Here is a 21,075-nt window from a genome sequence, read left to right as displayed (position 1 = left end):
GTATATCAGTTTGAGGTCACGGTTTTATCTCCTGATGCTATCAAACTCCTGATGAATGAACTTCACATGTGTAAAGTAATATTGTCCTAGATCCATTCAAACTGAATGTAACCTTGCATTCTGAGGTGTTTTATTTGTTAACCTAGTTTACGAGTTGAGTTGCTGCATAGCATGCAAAATGAACCTGGATACACATGACAATAAACTGAAATGAGCATAAAACTTGTATGCATTATATCCTGAGAGGATCCTTCAAACTCTTGACCTACTGAATTCCTCCAGAGGTTTGTTTGCTTCAGATTCCAGAATCTGCAAACTCTTGTCCCTTCAGGATCTTGCATGTTTCAACCCAGACTCCTCTCATTCTCCTAAAGGCAGTACTTTCCTCATATATTGGCTGGCTTGAGCTCCAGATCTCCCAGTGAATCTCTAAAGAGGCTAAAACTAGGGGGCATAGCCTCAATATTCAGGGTAGTAGATTTCGGACAGAGATCTGTCTGAAATTCGCAGAGGAAGTGACCTCAGAAAATACATTGAAGACTAGGTTGGATAGAGTTTTACATTGTAAGGGAATTGAGGGATATGGGGAAAAGGCAGGTAGATGGAGATGAGCCTATCATCAGATCAGCCATGATCTAGTTGAATGACGGAGCAGGCTCGAAGGGGCAAGTGGCTGACTTCTGCTCCTATTTCTTGTGTTCTTATGACCCTTTGAAAAAGAACAATTTTTTTTTTACTTCAATAGGCAATCCCTTACTCAGTAACTGTGTGTCCCAGTTTGAGATTCCTCCATTAGGAGAGATATCCACTCCAGCTACCCTGTCAAATGCTCAAAATATACACTTCAGTGACAACACCGTTCATCATAATTTTCCTCATTTGACAAATCTTTCATCCTTGAGACCAAATTAGTAACATTTCTTTGAATTAGCGCCAATAGATTCCTCTTTAAATAAGCAGACCCAAAGATAGGCATGTCTGTACAAATCACACTCCAAACAGAAATGGCTCCTAATTTAAAACTGGGCAAGCAATCAAACCACCGGGGGGGGGGGGGGGGGGGGGGTCACGTGACAGGTGGTGGAGAGTTTTTTTTTCATGGTTTGAAATACCTTTTGGCAGCTCATCCATCTTGCTCGGTTTTCTTGCTGTGGCTTGTTGCTCTGCCCTTTCCAGTCGATCCGTGCACACTGACATGACAGGGATTAAATAGCAAAAGTAACGGAACTTTACTGAGATAGGGATAGCTATGTTTTCTTAAAATAGCCAGAACATTCAATGCACAATTCAGTGACAAATACAAGACATAATGCTGTTTGGACAGAAACTGTCCAATTTCCTAAGTGTCAGGAATTGGAGGAGTTGGCCCTCAGGCCTGTTGAATTTGTTATGCCACTCGATAGGTTCCTGGCTGATCTGACTGTGGATCGAGTTCCACCTACCTGCCTGTCCATAACCCTTAACCACCACACCCCCCCCCCCTTCAATTCTCTAAAATCTATCGTTGCCTTAATCCTTTGGACTTCGACCATTTTTAACTTTATACTCCAGACTGGGTCCGTGGGTAAACTACAGTGTGAACCAGCTGCTGGTTGAGTATAAAACCAATCCTGGAAAACAGGGACATGGAGTAAATACAATTGTTGGTCGTCCTTGAAAACAGGGACACCAAGTCCAAAGGTTTAAATATATTATGAGGCAGCCTCTCCAGCTTCCTTTGGCAGAGAATTCCACAGATGCACCACCTTCTTGGGAGAAGTGGTTTCATTGCTTGAAATTGACTATCCTAAATCTTAGAATCAGGATTTATTGTCATTAACAAGTCATGAAATTTGGTAATTTACAGCAGCGTCACAGTGCAAACATTCATATTATATTAACATTGCTAGATATAAAAAATATAACAATAGTAGTGGTTGAGAAGCAGTGAACCTCTTCTATCCTGCCTCCAAAACCAATACAGTAAAACTCCTGTTATCTGGAACTCAAGCAACCGGCAACTGGCAAAAAAAAAGTAAAATAAATAGGTTAAAAAATATGGAAGTTTGGGGGGCGTGGCAAGATGGCGTAGAGGGAAGACGTGTAGTTCCACCTTTCCCCAGTTAGACATAAATACCCGATTTAAAAACCTGTAAAAGTGGTTAAAAATAATATTTACAGACTTTGGAATAGTGGAGGATTGCAATGGCTACAAATGTGAAGAAATCAAAGACTCAGTTACGAAAGAAATTACCTTATAAAAATGTTAAAGAATTGAGGCCTACCTACCAAGTTGAAGCCACGGAGTCGTCGTCTGGAGTTCCCAAGCCTCAAAGGACCCCTGCTCGGCTGAGTATTACGCCGGCGCCGATCGCATGTCCGCAAGATGGCGCCGGTTCTGTGACAAGCTCGGCCAACCCTGAATTGCACCGCTGAGAGCCCAGGCGCGTGGGCGCATCGGCCAAGCGGGGACAGACTCGCAAACTCGCAGTCATGCCTGGAGGTCTGGGGTCGTTCAGTGTAGCGTCAGAAGACGCACCTGTGTGATCGGTGACTCTTCCAGGCGTGCGCGGTGCATCGCGAGTCCGAGAACTATTAGAAAAGGTGTGGACTGTGGGGGGGCCCCGAAAGATGGCGGGCTGACGAGGTCGGCACGCTGTCGACAGGTATCCAGACCCGCAGCCGCACGGGAAGAGGAATCACTGTATCAGAAGAGGAAGAAAGTACACCATTACTGGAATCAACACAGGAAGAATATATGGGGACTGGGATTAGAGAAGGTCGGCCTCAAGGGGAAGTGATGGAACTTGGACTGGATTCTGTGTTTTCAATATTGGAAGGGATTGCTCATCAAATGAAAAACATGTCAATGCAGATGTCTTCTCAGATAAATCAAGGATTTACGGAAGTGAAAACTAAAATAAATAATATGTGCGGAGATGACTTGTATGTCTGTAGTTAAAAGTGATGTTAGTAGATGTATAAAAACAGTGGATACTGTACAGGATAATTTTTTAAAAATTGAAGAAGCTTTTTTTGAATGTAAGAATCAAGTGGCTCATAATAGAGAAAAAATGGAAAAAGTGGTGGATTCTTTTGTGGACTGGGGGTTTCAGAAGAAGGAATTACTGAATCAAGGAATTAGAGAATCAAGATTGAAGAAAAAATGTAAAAATTGTAGGTCTCCAGGAAGATATGGAAGGTTCAGATCCAGTAAAGTTTTTTAAGAAATGGATTCCTGAGGTACTGAGCAATGAATTTTTTTCGGATTGTCTGATGCTAGACCGGGCACGCAGAGCGTTGAGGAAAAAACCGTTTCCAGGTCAACCACCGCGAGCAGTTTTGATTCGTTATTTGAACTATCAGGATAGAGAAATTATACCTCGAGTTGCGATGCAGAAGGCGCAGCAAAATCAAGCTCCAATGATGGTTCAAAATAAGTTTTTTTTGTGCTGATCTGAGTCAAGAAATTATTAGAAGGCGCCGAGAATTTAATTCAGCTGAAGAAGTATTGTGGTGAAAGGTTTATAAATTTGCTTTTCATGGGAATTTTTAATCTCAATTTTTTGAAAATGATCATGATGCATTAATCTTTGTTAATTTGTTGCTAGATTTACGAGGAAGTGGACAGTCACCATTATCGTCGCCTAAAAGGAGGGTAAATGGTAATGGGAAGCATGGAAAGAATGGAAAGAAAGTTAAATTGACGGAAAGTCTCATGACATTGAAGACCTAGAACAATCATTGGGACTGGAATCATTGGGTTGAATATATTTGATTATGTACTTTGTGAAAGTCTGACACTGAGACCTTATACTCATCTGCCACTAGTGGGTTTTACCACACCCAGATTTTTATTTAGGGGGAGGGTTCAGAATATTAAGGGAATTAGAAAGGGGAGCAATTTTATAGTAGTGTGAAGTTTATTACTAACGAAATGTCTAATTTGAGTTTTGCAACTTTTAATGTTCAGGGATTGAATAATCCCATTAAGCGTAAACAAGTATTGTCTTACATAAAGAAAATGAAAGTTGATATTTTTTTTTGCAAGAGACACATTTGACTGAAAAAAACATTTGAAATTGAAGAGAGAATGGGTTGGTCATGTGTTTTCTTTTAATTCTAAGGTAGGTGTAGTGATTTTAATTCATAAAAAATTACCGTTTGAATTGGAATTATTTGAAGGAAATGGAGGGAGGGTTTTGATGGTGAATTGTAAAATTTTTCCTGAATCATGGACCTTGTTAAATATTTATGCACCTAATGTAGACGATGAACGGTTCATGACGGAGGCTTTTTTACTGTTAAATCAGGCTAATGAAAATATTTTAATTGGGGGAGAATTTAACTGTGTTTTAGATCCTTTATTGGATAGATCTCCGAAAAGTATAAGGAAATCTAAGACGGCAATACAAATAGGAGCTCTGATGAAAGATTTGAATTTAATTGATGTTTGGAGGAGAGTAAATCCTATAGAGAAAGATTTTTCTTTTCATTCATCTAGACATGATTCATTTTCTAGAATAGATTTTTTTTGGTATCAGCACATTTACAAGGTAGAATACTACAGGCTGAATATAAAAGCTGGGTTATATCGGATCATTCTATGTTGTTCTTCTCCTGGGCAAATCCAGAAGTGGTACATTGTCTTATAGATGGAGGTTTAATACAATGCTACTGAAGAAACCAGAGTTTATTACTTTTGTTAAGGAACAGATTGCTTTATTCTTGACTGAGAATACTAATTCAGTAAGTAGTTATTTTGTATTGTGGGACGCTTTGAAAGCATATTTGCGTGGGCAAATTATTAGTTATACTATGAAAGTTAAAAAAACAACATGGAGAGGCAAATTACTGAGTTGGAAAAGGAATTTCAGAAAGATGTTACAGAAGATAAAAAAAATCTGCTTTAACGAAGTTGAAATTACGTTATAATACTTGGGCTCAGAAAGGTCAGACTCAGGGTCAGAGGAGACAGTGAGTCAGTGCCTGGTGTCGGGTGAGAGGAGGAGGAGCCAAGAGACAGCATCAGAGAGGTGAGTAGAATAAATAGCTGGACTTACTAATTTGGTTAGTCCAATCTATATGTAAATTCGAGCTGGGAGTCGAAGGAGGAGAAGCTCGGAGAGAGTGACTTGGAGGTAAGCAGTTAAATACAAGGGCTTACTGGGGCTTGGGCCTACTCAAATCAGGCTGGGAGTCTGAGGAGGCAGCAGCTGGAGTTTGAGCTGTGAGTCAGAGGAGTAGGAGCTTGGAGAGAGTGACTGGTTAATTGGTCAAGGGGCCAGTAAAAGGAGTAAAAGGGGAGGGAGCGGCCAGCGAGGAGTGGCGCACTGAGTGAGTGAGGCACTGAAGGAGTGGGACTTCTAGCCTTTGGCTCAACAGGCTTAGGCAAAAGCAGGCAAGGAGAAAGGTAAGTGGCATTATTTTAGCTCAGTCATGCCTATGGGGTTAGTGCTTTGTACTGGATGTCAGATGTGGGAACCATGGGTGAGTCCCACCCTCCCAAATAGCCACATCTGCGTCAGGTGCACCGAGATGCAGTTCCTTAAGGACCGAGTTGGGGAACTGGAGCTGCAACTTGAGGACCTACGGCTGGTAAGGGAGAATGAGGAGTTGATAGATTCAACTTTCAGGGACATAGTTACCCCAAGACCAGATGTGTCAGGTAAGTGGGTAACTGTCAGGGGTGGGAAGAAAAATACCAGGTAAATGGAGAGCACACCTGTGAATATCCCTCTCAGTAACAGGTATATTTTGTTGGATGCTGTTGAGGGAGATGACCTGACAGAAGCTGGCAGCAGTGACCAGGTCACTGGCACTGAGCCTGGCATGGTGGACCAAAAGGTAAAGAGGAATGCAGTAGTCATTGGGGACTCCATTGTCAGAAATACAGACAGGAGATTCTGTGAGCCAGATAGGTATGCCCGCATTGTGTGCTGCCTCCCTGGTGCAAGGGTGCGGGATATCTCAAATCGGGTCCAGGGTATTCTAAAAGGGGAAGGCGAACAGCCTGATGTCTTGGTACATGTGGGTACCAATGACATAGATAAAAAGGAGGAAGTACTGAAAAAGGATTACAGAGAGCTAGGACAGAAACTAAGAAATAGGACAGCCAGGGTGGTGATCTCTGGTTTGCTACCTGTGCCAAGTGCAACTGAGGACAAAAATGGAAGGTTAAGAAAAATGAATGTGTGGCTGAGAGGCTGGTGTAAAGGACAGGGTTTTTGGCTTCTTGGATCATTGGGATCTCTTTTGGGGAAGGCATGACCTCTATAAGAAGGATGGGTTACACCTAAACCCAAAAGGGGTCAATATATTGGCAGCTAGGTTTGGTACAGGCGTCGGGTGCGATTTAAACTAATTTGGCAGGGGGGTGGGAACCTGTATGATAGGGCAAAGGACAGAAAAGATAAAACAGGAAAAGTTAGGTTAAGGCAGCGAAAGTAAAAAATCAGAAAGAGCAAGGAGGGTGAAAAAAGCAAATCTGAAGGCTTTATATCTTAATGCAAGAAGCATTCGGAACAAGGTAGACGAATTAGCTGTGGAAATTGAGATAAACAAATATGATTTGATTGGGATTACAGAAACATGGCTGCAGGGTGGGCAAGCCTGGGAACTTAACATCCCGGGGTATACGATATTTAGGAGGGATCGGCAAGAAAGAAAAGGGGGTGGGGTAGTATTGATGGTGAGAGAAGGGACCGACACGATTGACAGGAAGGATATTATCTCAGAAGATGCGGAATCTATATGGGTAGAACTGAGGAATAGCAAGGGGCGGAAAACGTTAGTGGGGGTGGTATATAGGCCTCCAAATAGTAGTGTAGAGGTGAGGGAAGGCATTAAAAGAGAAATTAGAAAAGCATGCAATAAGGGAACAGCTGTCATCATGGGAGACTTTAATTTGCATATAGATTGGACTAGTCAAATTGGTAAAAATACAGAGGAGGAGGAATTCCTTGAATGTTTACGGGACGGTTATCTAGACCAATATGTCGAGGAACCAACTCGGGAGCAGGCCATTTTAGATTGGGTATTATGCAATGATAAGGGGCTAATCAGCAATCTTGTTGTGTGAGGCCCTTTGGGTAGGAGCGATCACAATATTATCGAATTCTCACTTGACATGGAGAGTGATGAAATTAAAACCGAGACTAAGGTCCTGAATTTAAATAAAGGGAATTATGATGGTATGAGACGGGAGTTGAGTAAGATTGATTGGGTGGTGTTTATGGGGGAGTTGACTGTGGATAGACAATGGAAAGCATTCACAGATCTAATGGAGAAATTGCAAAAATCGTATATACCGGTTTGGCATAAAAATAAACCAAAAAAGGTGACTCAACCGTGGATAACAAGGGAAATTAGAGACAGCATTGGGTCCAAAGAGAGAACATATCAATTGGCCAAAAAAAGTACTGCAACCGAAGACTGGGAGCAGTTCAAGATGCAGCAAAGGAGGACAAAGGGATTAATCAAGAGAGCAAAAATAAATTACGAAAGTAAGCTTGCGGCAAATATAAAAACTGACTGCAAAAGCTTTTATAAATATGTCAAGAGGAAAAGATTGGTGAAATCCAGAGTAGGTCCCTTGCAGTCGGAATCAGGGGAATATATAATGGGGAATAAGGAAATGGCAGACCAATTAAATTCTTACTTTAGTTCTGTTTTTACAAGAGAGGATACAAATAACCTCCCAAGTATGTTGGGAAACATAGAGACTAATGCAAGGGAGGAACTGAAAGAAATAAGTATCTCTAAGGTCTAGGTCTTGGGGAAATTGATGGGATTGAAGGCAGATAAATCCCAAGGGCCTGATAATCTACATCCTAGGGTACTCAAGGAAGTGGCCATTCAGATAGCAGATGCTTTAAGAATTATTTTCCAGAACTCGATAGACTTAGGATCAGTACCCATGGATTGGAGGGTAGCTAATGTTACCCCACTATTTAAAAAGGGGGGTAGAGAAAAAGCGGGGAATTATCGGCCTGTGAGCCTTACATCAGTAGTGGGCAAAATGATGGAATCCATTATTAAGATGTAATAGCGGATCATATGACTAGCAGAGAAGGGATCGGATGGAGTCAACATGGATTTACAAAAGGTAAATCGTGCTTGACAAATCTATTGGAATTCTTTGAGATGGTGACAGGTAAAATAGATGGGGGGGAGCCAGTGGATGTGGTGTACCTGGACTTCCAAAAGGCCTTCGATAAGGTCCCGCATAAATGACTGGCTTCCAAAGTCAAGGCTCATGGGATTGGGGGCAAAGTATTGATGTGGATTGAGAACTGGCTGGCAGGTAGAAGACAGAGAGTTGGGATAAATGGCTCGTTTTCTGACTGGCAGCCAGTGACCAGTGGGGTACCACAGGGATCTGTACTGGGATGCCAGCTGTTCACAATTTACATTAATGATCTGGATGAGGGGATTGGATGTAATATCTCCAAATTTGCAGATGACACTAAGCTAGGAGGGGTTGTGTGCACGGAAGAGGGGGTCAGGAAGCTCCAGTGTGATTTGGATAAATTGAGGGACTGGGCAGATACATGGCAAATGCACTACAATGTGGATAAATGTGAGGTTATCCACTTTGGTAATACAAACCGGAGGGCAGATTACTATTTGAATGGCAATAGATTAAGAGATGGGGAAGTGCAGAGAGACCTAGGGGTACTTGTACATCAGTCTCTGAAGGCGAGCATGCAGGACCTTACCAGGTACAGCAGGCGGTTAAAAAGGCAAATGGTATGTTGGCCTTCATATCAAGAGGGTTTGAGTATAGGAACAAGGATATCTTACTGCAGCTGTACAGGGCCTTGGTGAGACCACACCTGGAGTATTGTGTGCAGTTTTGGTCACCTTATCTAAGGAAGGATGTTCAGAGGCGATTCACCAGGCTGATACCTGGAACGGCAGGAATGACTTATGAGGAAAGATTGCGCAAATTGGGATTGTACTCGCTGGAGTTTAGAAGATTGAGAGGGGATCTCATAGAGACCTATAAAATTCTGGCAGGACTGGACAGAATGGATGCAGATGGGATGTTTCCAATGATGGGAAAATCCAGAACCCGGGGCCATGGTTTGAGGATAATAGGCAAACCATTTAGGACCGAGATGAGGAGGAATTTCTATACCCAGAGGGTGGTGAATCTGTGGAATTCATTGCCACAGAGGTCAGTAGAGGCAGGTTCATTAAATATATTTAAGAGGGAATTAGATATATTTCTTCAGTATGGGTATTAAAGGTTACGGAGAGAAGGCGGGGACGGGGTACTGAACTTTAAGATCAGCCATGATCTCGTTGAATGGCGGAGCAGGCTCGAAGGGTCGAATGACCTACTCCTGCTCCTATCTTCTATGTTTCTATTACAAACTTATCAGTATGAGCGTTTAATTCACCAATCTAAGCAACATTATTACGAACTGGGTGAGAGAGCTCATAAGGTATTAGCATGGCAATTAAAAATGGAACAGACATAGCGAATTATTAATGCTGTTAAAAAGAATTCAATAGTTACCTATAAACCTCAGGAAATTAATGACAGTTTTATTCATTTTACCAAAAATTATATACTTCTGAGGGAAAGCAGGACATTGGTCCTATTGAATCTTATTTATCCAAATTAAAATTACCTGTTTTAGGGGAGGAGGAGGTTAAGGAATTGGAAGCTCCATTTACAGATTTTGAGATTAAAGAATCTATGAAGGAGATGCCGAATGGAAAGTCGCCAGGGGATGACAGATTTTCAGTTGAATTTTATAAAGTATTTTATGAAGATTTATCCTCTGTATTTGGAGAAGTATTGCAGCAAATAACTGAGGATCAGTTGTTACCGGAATCTTGTTCGAGTGTTATAATTACTGTGATTCCAAAGAAAGATAGGGACCCATTGAAAGTATCTTGCTAAATATTTACCTCAGTTGATACATATAGATCAAACAGAATAGAAACACGTCTGATAATATCCTTAGATTGATAACATTGGTCAATGCATCTAGACAGCAACCCAACCACCCAATGGTGGTTGCACTGGATGCGGAAAAAGCTTTTGATAGGGTTGAGTGGAATTTTTTATTTCAGGTGTTAGATAAGTTTAATTTTGGCCTTTATTTTATTGGTTGGGTTAAGGCTCTATATACAAATCCAATTGCTAGGGTGGTGACAAATAGTCAAACTTCTTAACTATTTAAATTGACACGATCAACCCGGCAAGGTTGTTCATTATCACCAGCCTTGTTTGCATTGGCTATTGAACTGTTAGCTCAGACAATACGACAGAATGATAAGATTGAAGGAATGAGAATTGCGGATGATGAATATAAGATTAATTTCTTTGCAGACAATGTGTTGGTATATTTGACAGAACTGGAGCAGTCTTTGAAATATTTGTAAGATTGTTGGTTGAAATTTGGAGAGTTATCTGGATATAAAGTAAACTGGGATAAGAATGAAATATTACCAGTTGGGGAAGGAGATTATTCAGAATATAAAAATATTATAAAATTAAAATGGTCAGATAGAATTAAATATCTAGGAGTAATAGTATTCGTATTATTATCTATCTTTATATAAATTAAATTATGTTCCTTTATTAAAAATGTTTAAAATGGATTTGATTAAATGGAAAGATCTTCCATTAACATTAATTGGTTGAGTAAATTGCATTAAAATGAATATTTTTCCTCAAATCCAATATTTGTTTCAGTCGATACCATGTTTACTTTCAAAGGTTTTTTTTCAGGATCTGAATAGAGCGGTCGGTGCGGGAGTTTTTATGGAAGGCAAAATTAGCACGAGCAGCTTTGCACAAACTTACATGGAAATATGCATTAGGTGGACTTCAGTAACCTCATTTTCAAAATTATTATGAAGCAGCTCAGTTGAAATTTGTTAGTAGATTGATGGATATGGACCAATCCCCAAGTTGGGCAAAGGTGGAAATGGCTTATATTTCTGAAGTTGAGGTACACCAGTTTATATTTAAGTGGAATATGAACTTATTGGGGAATGTAATATGCCAGTATTAAAATACTTGTTAAAGATATGAGGTAAAAAGAAATATGGTTTTAGGGTCGAAGGGTAAATTATCAATTTAAACCCTGTTATACCATAATCATCTTATTCCTTTTTCAATGTTCAATAATCATTTAAAGAGATTTCTTTCTTTTAACCAATTGAGGGAGAAATTTGATATATCTGTAAATTCTTTGTTTGTGTATTATCTGATAAAAGATAACTATGGTAAAGAGATGAATTTACCTATGTTGATGAAATTTGAATCTTTGATTTCCTCTATACCACAGAAAGGTTATATTTTGGACATGTATCAATTGTTACAAGAAGGTATGGATAAACCGGAATTAGAGAAATCAAGAGTCAAATGGGAAAGTGATTTAACTTATATTATCCCTCAAGAGAATTGGGAAGTTATGTGTCATGAAAGCGTAACTAAACTGACAAATGTAAGATATGGAATGGTTAACTATAATTTTTTACATCAGTTACATTTGACTCCAGAGAAACTGAAAAAATATGGGTCTAATAATTCGGATTCTTGTTTTAGATGTGGATTATGTATTGGAACTTTCTTACATGCCGTTTGGTCTTGTGTTAAAGTACAACCATTTTGGGAAGGCATTAGGTTGGATCTGGAAAAATTATTAAAAATTAAATTACCATTAGACCCATCGATTTTTTTTTTGTTGGTCTCTTTGAAGGGATTGGGGTTGGATAAATTTCAGATTGCATTGGTACGTTTAGTGTTGGCTGTAGCACGAAAATGTGTAGCTAGTACTTGGAAAGATAACGTAGAGATTAATATAGCACGTTGGCATAATTAATTGAGAGCTTGTATTACTATGGAAAAAATTGCATGTAACTTGCATGATAATTATTCCTTTTTTGTTAAAATGTGGTCTTCTTATTATTTGAAATATAATTTGTTAGTAGATTGATGGATATGGACCAACCCCCCCCACACCCCGCCGCCTCAGTCTCCAACCACCCTCTCCTTAAGGGAACTGGCTGAAGAGGTGGGAGGGTGGGGAGAGGTTGTTGTTTATATATATATAAACATTGGGTTTTTATGTTATTTGATTGTATACTGTTCAAAAATCTTTTAAATAAAGTTTAAAAAAATATATGGAAGTTTAAAACTGCCACACCTCGCCTTTAGTTTGCCAAGAATGCAACAAGCAATCTCAAGCAACCGGAAAATTCACTTATCTGTCGTCTACCCATCCCCAAAGATGTTGGATAATGGGAGTTTTCTGTGCGTGCTGGGCTCTTTGAGCATTAACTTGTGGGTAAACTGATTTATTCTTTGGAGGAAGAGAAGAATTTCTCCATCACAGAAAACAAGGAGATAATGGAAACAACAACAGGAGAAAGAGCAGACTGCAGACTGTGTGGAAGGAGGGATGAGTTGAACGACACCAGGAATGTGAAGAATGCAATGCAATTTTAGTTGGTGAGTTTTGTGCTCATTCTTTTTGGCCACCTTGATTGGGAAACTAGAATTTGTTGGCGGAACAGTGGAGGGGTGGACCTTCCCTTTAAGGGACCGGAAGTGAGGAGGAGCTGCGCTGAGACCAGGCGGGCGGCGGAGCGAGGGAGCGAGGGAGGGAGCGGGCGACGGAGCGGGCGGGTGAGTGAGGGAGCGGGCGGGCGGGCCCGGCCCGCACCGCCCCGCCGTGGCGGTCGCGGTCGTGTGGGGTGGTCAGAGCCCCGGGAGCGAGAAGAGAGGAGTCCCGGCCGCTCCGTTCCTCATCGCCAGGCCTCGGGCTGGATCTGTCCCGGTCGATCAGTGGGTTGGTTGGGGGGGGGGGGTGGGTTGTTGGTCCCCACAGCACCCGCCCTGTCTCCAATCTTTCCCCCCCACCCCCCCCCCCCCCAAGCCCTGGCCTCTGTCTCCACCCCCCCACGCCCTGGTCTCTGTCTTCACCCCCCCACGCCCTGGTCTCTGTCTCCACCCCCCCAAGCCCTGGCCTCTGTCTCCACCCCCCCCCCCCCAAGCCCTGGCCTCTGTCTCCACCCCCCCCCCCCCCAAGCCCTGGCCTCTGTCTCCACCCCCCCCCCCCCAAGCCCTGGCCTCTGTCTCCACACCCCCCCCCCCCCAAGCCCTGGCCTCTGTCTCCACCCCCCCCCCCCCCAAGCCCTGGCCTCTGTCTCCACCCCCCCCCCCCCAAGCCCTGGCCTCTGTCTCCACACCCCCCCCCCCCCCCAAGCCCTGGCCTCTGTCTCCACCCCCCCACGCCCTGGCCTCTGTCTCCACCCCCCCATGCCCTGGCCTCTGTCTCCACCCCCCCCCACGCCCTGGTCTCTGTCTCCACCCCCCCACGCCCTGGTCTCTGTCTCCACCCCCCCAAGCCCTGGCCTCTGTCTCCACCCCCCCCCCCCAAGCCCTGGCCTCTGTCTCCAACCACCCCCCAAGCCCTGGCCTCTGTCTCCACCCCCCCCCCCCCCCCCAAGCCCTGGCCTCTGTCTCCACCCCCCCCCCCAAGCCCTGGCCTCTGTCTCCACCCCCCCACGCCCTGGCCTCTGTCTCCACCCCCCCACGCCCTGGCCTCTGTCTCCACCCCCCCACGCCCTGGTCTCTGTCTCCACCCCCCCCCACGCCCTGGTCTCTGTCTCCACCCCCCCACGCCCTGGTCTCTGTCTCCACCCCCCACGCCCTGGTCTCTGTCTCCACCCCCCACGCCCTGGTCTCTGTCTCCACCCCCCCACGCCCTGGCCTCTGTCTCCACCCCCCCACGCCCTGGCCTCTGTCTCCACCCCCCCCCCAAGCCCTGGCCTCTGTCTCCAACCACCCCCCACGCCCTGGCCTCTGTCTCCACCCCCCCCCCACGCCCTGGCCTCTGTCTCCACCCCCCCCCCACGCCCTGGCCTCTGTCTCCACCCCCCCCCCCCCCACGCCCTGGCCTCTGTCTCCACCCCCCCCCCCACGCCCTGGCCTCTGTCTCCACCCCCCCCATGCCCTGGCCTCTGTCTCCACCCCCCCCCCCATGCCCTGGCCTCTGTCTCCACCCCCCCCAGGCCCTGGCCTCTGTCTCCACCCCCCCCAGGCCCTGGCCTCTGTCTCCACCCCCCCCAGGCCCTGGCCTCTGTCTCCACCCCCCCCAGGCCCTGGCCTCTGTCTCCACCCCCCCCCAGGCCCTGGCCTCTGTCTCCACCCCCCCCCACGCCCTGGCCTCTGTCTCCACCCCCCCACGCCCTGGTCTCTGTCTCCACCCCCCCACGCCCTGGCCCCTGTCTCCACCCCCCCACGCCCTGGCCTCTGTCTCCACCCCCCCACGCCCTGGCCTCTGTCTCCACCCCCCCCCACGCCCTGGTCTCTGTCTCCACCCCCCCACGCCCTGGTCTCTGTCTCCACCCCCCCACGCCCTGGTCTCTGTCTCCACCCCCCACTCCCTGGTCTCTGTCTCCACCCCCCCACGCCCTGGTCTCTGTCTCCACCCCCCCAAGCCCTGGCCTCTGTCTCCACCCCCCCCCCCCCAAGCCCTGGCCTCTGTCTCCACCCCCCCCCCCCCCCAAGCCCTGGCCTCTGTCTCCAACCACCCCCCACGCCCTGGCCTCTGTCTCCACCCCCCCACGCCCTGGCCTCTGTCTCCACCCCCCCACGCCCTGGTCTCTGTCTCCACCCCCCCCCACGCCCTGGCCTCTGTCTCCACCCCCCCCACGCCCTGGCCTCTGTCTCCACCCCCCCCCCCCATGCCCTGGCCTCTGTCTCCACCCCCCCCCCCACGCCCTGGCCTCTGTCTCCACCCCCCCCATGCCCTGGCCTCTGTCTCCACCCCCCCCCACGCCCTGGCCTCTGTCTCCACCCCCCCCAGGCCCTGGCCTCTGTCTCCACCCCCCCCAGGCCCTGGCCTCTGTCTCCACCCCCCCCAGGCCCTGGCCTCTGTCTCCACCCCCCCCAGGCCCTGGCCTCTGTCTCCACCCCCCCCAGGCCCTGGCCTCTGTCTCCACCCCCCCCCCACGCCCTGGCCTCTGTCTCCACCCCCCCACGCCCTGGTCTCTGTCTCCACCCCCCCACGCCCTGGCCTCTGTCTCCACCCCCCCACGCCCTGGCCTCTGTCTCCACCCCCCCACGCCCTGGCCTCTGTCTCCACCCCCCCCCACGCCCTGGTCTCTGTCTCCACCCCCCCACGCCCTGGTCTCTGTCTCCACCCCCCCACGCCCTGGTCTCTGTCTCCACCCCCACTCCCTGGTCTCTGTCTCCACCCCCCCACGCCCTGGTCTCTGTCTCCACCCCCCCAAGCCCTGGCCTCTGTCTCCACCCCCCCCCCCCCCAAGCCCTGGCCTCTGTCTCCACCCCCCCCCCCCCAAGCCCTGGCCTCTGTCTCCACACCCCCCCCCCCCCCAAGCCCTGGCCTCTGTCTTCACCCCCCCACGCCCTGGCCTCTGTCTCCACCCCCCCCACGCCCTGGCCTCTGTCTCCACCCCCCCCCCACGCCCTGGTCTCTGTCTCCACCCCCCCACGCCCTGGTCTCTGTCTCCACCCCCCCAAGCCCTGGCCTCTGTCTCCACCCCCCCCCAAGCCCTGGCCTCTGTCTCCACCCCCCCCCCCCCAAGCCCTGGCCTCTGTCTCCACCCCCCCCCCCCCAAGCCCTGGCCTCTGTCTCCACCCCCCCACGCCCTGGCCTCTGTCTCCACCCCCCCACGCCCTGGCCTCTGTCTCCACCCCCCCCCACGCCCTGGTCTCTGTCTCCACCCCCCCACGCCCTGGTCTCTGTCTCCACCCCCCCACGCCCTGGTCTCTGTCTCCACCCCCCACGCCCTGGTCTCTGTCTCCACCCCCCCACGCCCTGGTCTCTGTCTCCACCCCCCCAAGCCCTGGCCTCTGTCTCCACCCCCCCCCCCCCAAGCCCTGGCCTCTGTCTCCAACCACCCCCCACGCCCTGGCCTCTGTCTCCACCCCCCCACGCCCTGGTCTCTGTCTCCACCCCCCCCCCACGCCCTGGCCTCTGTCTCCATCCCCCCCACGCCCTGGCCTCTGTCTCCATCCCCCCCCCCACGCCCTGGCCTCTGTCTCCACCCCCCCCCCCACGCCCTGGCCTCTGTCTCCACCCCCCCCATGCCCTGGCCTCTGTCTCCACCCCCCCCCACGCCCTGGCCTCTGTCTCCACCCCCCCCAGGCCCTGGCCTCTGTCTCCACCCCCCCCAGGCCCTGGCCTCTGTCTCCACCCCCCCCAGGCCCTGGCCTCTGTCTCCACCCCCCCACGCCCTGGCCTCTGTGTCCACCCCCCCCCACGCCCTGGCCTCTGTCTCCACCCCCCCACGCCCTGGTCTCTGTCTCCACCCCCCCACGCCCTGGTCTCTGTCTCCACCCCCCCACGCCCTGGTCTCTGTCTCCACCCCCCCACGCCCTGGCCTCTGTCTCCACCCCCCCCCCCCCCCCCGGCCTCTGTCTCCACACCACCCCCCCCGGCCTCTGTCTCCCTCCACCCCACCCTGTGCCTTCTGGACCTCTTCACACCACTGCATTACCTCTTTCAACAATCCTGCCTTGTCTCCCCCTCCCACTTTTATCTCCTGTCCTCTATGTCTTTACCCCCACATCTCCTTGTATCTCTTTGCCAGTTTCAGCTGTACACTTACACTATCTCTCTTCAGTTTCTCCTTGCTCTGGGACTTTGCCGTCTGCTTTTCTGCCCTCTGTTTTCAGTGGTCTTTCCCTGCAGGAATTCCCTTCATAGAACTGCAAATTAACTGCTCAAAGGAAATTGTGCAACTCATCCTGCCTCTGCCTGCTATTCCCTTTTTTAATTTGTGTTTTCTTTTCCCAACTCTGTTTTAAATATCTGAAGTAAATCGTATTCTGCTTTGTTCCCCTAATGATATATTCCAGGACTTCAATCCTTTTTCAAAGTGGTATATTTCCAGGGCAGTGTTTGATTCGTTTTTACCATAACTTGTATGCTCATGTATTCTGTGCCTTCAGAAATGAACTTGAGCATCCACTACCTTTTAAATGCTCTTTCAAACTCACCAGGGGTGCAGTGCTGCCAGGGCGCGCCAGAGCACTGTTTTGGCACCTCACGGGGCAACTCCGTGCACCTCCTTGTTGCCATTTTTGGTGAGCTCTGACTCAAAAAAAAATTGGCACTGCGCCCCTGATCCTCACCTGCCACTTTACCCCCAGTTTTGTCGTCTTTACCTCTCTTCAAATTGCACACTTGAATTAAGATTGCCCCTTGTTCCTTTCACTGGCATATTATACTTTGCATTTTTCTGTTAATTTTCACCTGCCACTTCACTTCATTCTCCTTGCAGGCCTATTTTTTCTCGGTTGCGTCCTGTTCTCTTCACAAGTCATTATGCTTCCAAATTTGAATCATTTGCAAATTTGGAGATTGTGCCGGTATACCTAGTCATTCATATTATGTCAAATAGTTGCGCCAAGAGCCTCCACTGTTGACTTTTCCTCAGTCTGGAAAAATAACTGATCACTGCTGTCCTCTGATTTGGTTAAATTAGTCAGTCTCCCTTCCGTGCTGTCATTGTGCTTCTTTGAAGTAGTGAACTGGAGTTACCAATGGCTGAACTGGAGAAGTCACAGTCCTGGTGGATGATTGCTTCTGACTGGAGGCCTGTGACTCATGGTGTGCCTCAGGGATATGTGCTGGGACCATTGTTCTTTGTCATCTCTATCTGAATGATAATGTGGTAAATTGGATCAGCAAGTTTGTAGATGAGAGTAAGATTGGAGGTGGTGTGAGCAGCGAATAAAGTTTTCAAAGCTTGCAGAGGAAGAGAAATCTGGACCAGGTGGAAAAATGGGCTGAAAAATGGCAGATGGAATTTAATGCTGAGAAGTGTGAGGTGTTGCATTTTGGAAGGACAAACCAAGAAAGGACATAAACGATAAATGGTAGAGCATTGAGGAGTGCGGTGGAACAGAGGGATCTGGGAAGGTGGTGTCACAGGGTTGAAAGAGATCTTTTGGTATTTTGGCCTTCGTAAGTATTGAGTTGGGATGTTAAAGTTATAAAAAATGTTGGTGTGGCAAAATTTGGAGTATTGTGTACAGTTTTGGTTACCGAACTGCAAGAAAGATATCCATGAGATAGAGTGCAGAGAAGATTTACCAGGATGTTGCCTGGACTTCAGGAACTGAGTTATGGGGAAGGTTAAACAGATTAGGACTTTATTCACTGGAGCATAGAAGAATGAAGGAAGATTTGATAAAGGTATTTTATATTATGAGGGGATTGACAAAGTAAATCCCCAAAGTAGATAGAATTTTTCCACTAAGGGTAGGTGAGATACAAACCAGAGGACAGGGGTTAAGGGTGAAAGGGGAAAAGTTTAGGGGAAACATGAGGGTGAACTTCTTCACATATACGGTGGTGGGAGTGAGGAACTAACTGCCAGCTGACATGAATACGGGCTCATTTTTAACATTTAAGAGGAATTTGGACAGATACGTGGATGGGAGAGGTTCGAAGAACTATGGATTGGTGCATGTCAGTGGGCTAAGCAAAAAAAAGGTTCAGCGCAGACTAGAAGGGCCGAAGAAGCTTGTTTCTGTGCTATAATGTTCTATGGTTCTTTCAGAGAGATGGCTGATAGGATGGGGGAGTTTGTGAAGTGGGTCATTCCATGTGCTGCCAATACACACCCCAACTTTCTAAATACTGTCCCAAGGGCTGCCTTTTCAGTTTGAACAGTCATGGACTGGAGGTTCCTGGGAGTCGGTGTGGATGTTGCGTTTCTTCAAGGAAGTTTTTAATACATCCTTTTTCTCCTTTATTTTTTGAAACCTCAAGAAATTTCTTCACATGACAAAGATTGGGAGTAGAGGGTGTGTTTCAAGAGTTTTCTATTGCATATGTGAATAAAATCACCTGCCCAGTATTGACAATTAAATGTAATAAGGATCTTAGTGTTGGGTATGTTGGCCTGAGAAAGGATAATAACAATGCCCCCACCCTCCTCCTTTCGCCCTGTTGCCTTTTCCCCACCTCTCCTTTCACAGAGACAAAATCAATTCTCACCTCTCCTCTTATCATATCGAATTAACACCTATTGTTGGTCTGGATTCCTCCCCTGGCCAATCTACAGTCTCTTTATTCTTAAGTTTTTCTGTTCTTTGCTTGTACCTTGAAGAAGGGTTCAGGCCAAAACGTCAGTAATATATCTTTACCTCCTCTGGACGCTGAGACCGGCAGAATTCCTCTAGCATTTCTGTGTTTTTCTGCAATCACAGCATGTGAAGAATTGACCAACATTGGGTCACTTATCCTTTTGGTCAATCTGCTAAGACAATGGTGGTATTTAGTTTAGTGCTTGGATTCCAGTTGCAGGTAATCCAGGTCTTGTGATCACTTCGGAAAGAGGGATCGCTATATCCAGTAAACTGAGTTACATGGCTCAACCAAGGTCATTGAGTCAAAAGAGAGAGATACAGCACAGGAGCGGCCCCTCCAGCCCACCATCGATGCTGACCGTTCACTCTGATCTAACCAATGCCAATCCTGTTTTCCTTCTTCCCCACATTCTCATCAGCTATTCCAGATTCTACCAGTCAGCTGCACTCGAAGCGATTTACATTGGCGAATTAACCTGTCTGGGATGTAGGGCGAAACCCGCGCAATCACGGGGCGGTGTAATATCCCCACAGAAAGCACCTGACGTAGGTCTCTGGCACTGCAAGGCAGCAGCTCCACAAGCTGCACCTCTGCACCACCCAAGATCTCGATCATCACACACACTTTTTGTTGATAGACCAAAGATCATGCAGACATATTGATGGCGAGGTATCTGCATTTGACGAGAGGTTGTTGCCAAGGTGTGGCAACTGATCTCTGTTTTCCAGCTCCTGCCATGAACCATTATCATTGGACAAATGATGTTCAGCCTGCTGACCAACAGATCACCTCCGTCTTGCAGCAGTTGACTCATCTTGTGCTTCAGTTAGTGTCATTATTGGCCTGGCTTTAGGCCTTTGAGCATAGACAACTGACCTTAGTTCTGATATATCGTCACTGCAACATGAACTGATTTTTCCACATTATCAGAAACTCTATTCCCTTGGGAGGCTTGTCAGTGGCAAGATGAGGCAATGAGACAGGAAAGATTGATGAAAGTAGTTACCAGTTTTCAGTGAGATTAGTTCTCAGTGAAGACCACTGTCAAACAAGGTTATGTCTTTGTCTCAGGACTTCACTCAATCGATCTTGATTACAAGCCCATAATCAGGCACTTTCTCAAATGCCTTCAGAAGATGACTATGCCACATCAGCTACAAATTGAACCTCTCTTTCACTTTTTCTTTTTAAATAAAACCCATCAAGTTGGTCAACATGATGTGTGCCCTTAACAGATCAATGCTGACATTCCTTAAACATTTCATACTGTTTTGCTCCTGGAATTCCTTCACCATTGAGAAACTGTCGAGCTGTAGTTGCATTTCTGAATGAGGATGATGTATTTGTAGCTTCTCGGAACTCTGGCATGACCCTGTGATTATTGAAGACAATGCCTTTTCCATCCTTCTGTCAACAGGTCCCAGTAGAGTACTACCTATGTTTTTGTCCATTTATTTATTCTATTCCCATTTTTTCCACATTTAGTCTGTATACTTGAATACCTGAACAATTGTATCTTAAACATCGTGATTTTATCTGATTCTATCAGCTCTGTTAAGAGTTCAAGCTATCAATCATTCTTGGTATTAAAAAGAAACTTTTTACTTGAATACTTCCTCTCCTCAAACCTATGCCAATTTTTTTGATAATCCTACAAGAGGATAAAAAAATTCTGACTGTCCTATCTATGGCTCCTATAATTTTATGTCTAGTAAAACCCCTGGTATCGGGCACCTATGGAGATTGGTTGATGCTGTATAAATGAATTTTCTGGTTGCTTGAGATTGCATGATGCTTGGATGATGCCAGTTTTAAACTTCCATTTTTTTTTTGCAAGTTGCTTGAATTCCGGATAACGGGTTTTATTGTATCTGTATTTGGTTAGCCCTCAGCCCATCCAAAACTTCCAGTCCAGGTAATGATCTGGTGAATCTGCAATACACCTTCACCACTGCAAATGCATCCTTAATTCCTCATCAGTTTTGCTTTTCCCCCT

General features: G+C 46.9%; 1 protein-coding gene across 1 annotated transcript in view; it reads left to right on the top strand.

Moving 5' to 3' along the window:
- Positions 1–21,075, top strand: part of chuk (component of inhibitor of nuclear factor kappa B kinase complex) — a 98,834-nt gene that overhangs the window by 71,755 nt on the left and 6,004 nt on the right. Inside the window, exon 22 of the mRNA XM_069885482.1 lies at positions 3,591–5,120. Within this exon, the coding sequence (XP_069741583.1) occupies positions 3,591–3,641 (51 nt within the window). The 3' untranslated portion in view covers positions 3,642–5,120. The remainder of the gene's footprint in view (positions 1–3,590; positions 5,121–21,075) is intronic.

This window comes from Narcine bancroftii, chromosome 6 (assembly GCF_036971445.1).
Source record: "Narcine bancroftii isolate sNarBan1 chromosome 6, sNarBan1.hap1, whole genome shotgun sequence".
NCBI lineage: Eukaryota > Metazoa > Chordata > Chondrichthyes > Torpediniformes > Narcinidae > Narcine > Narcine bancroftii.
Note: the sequence above shows the minus strand (reverse complement) of the source record. Positions and strands in the feature narration are given on the sequence as shown.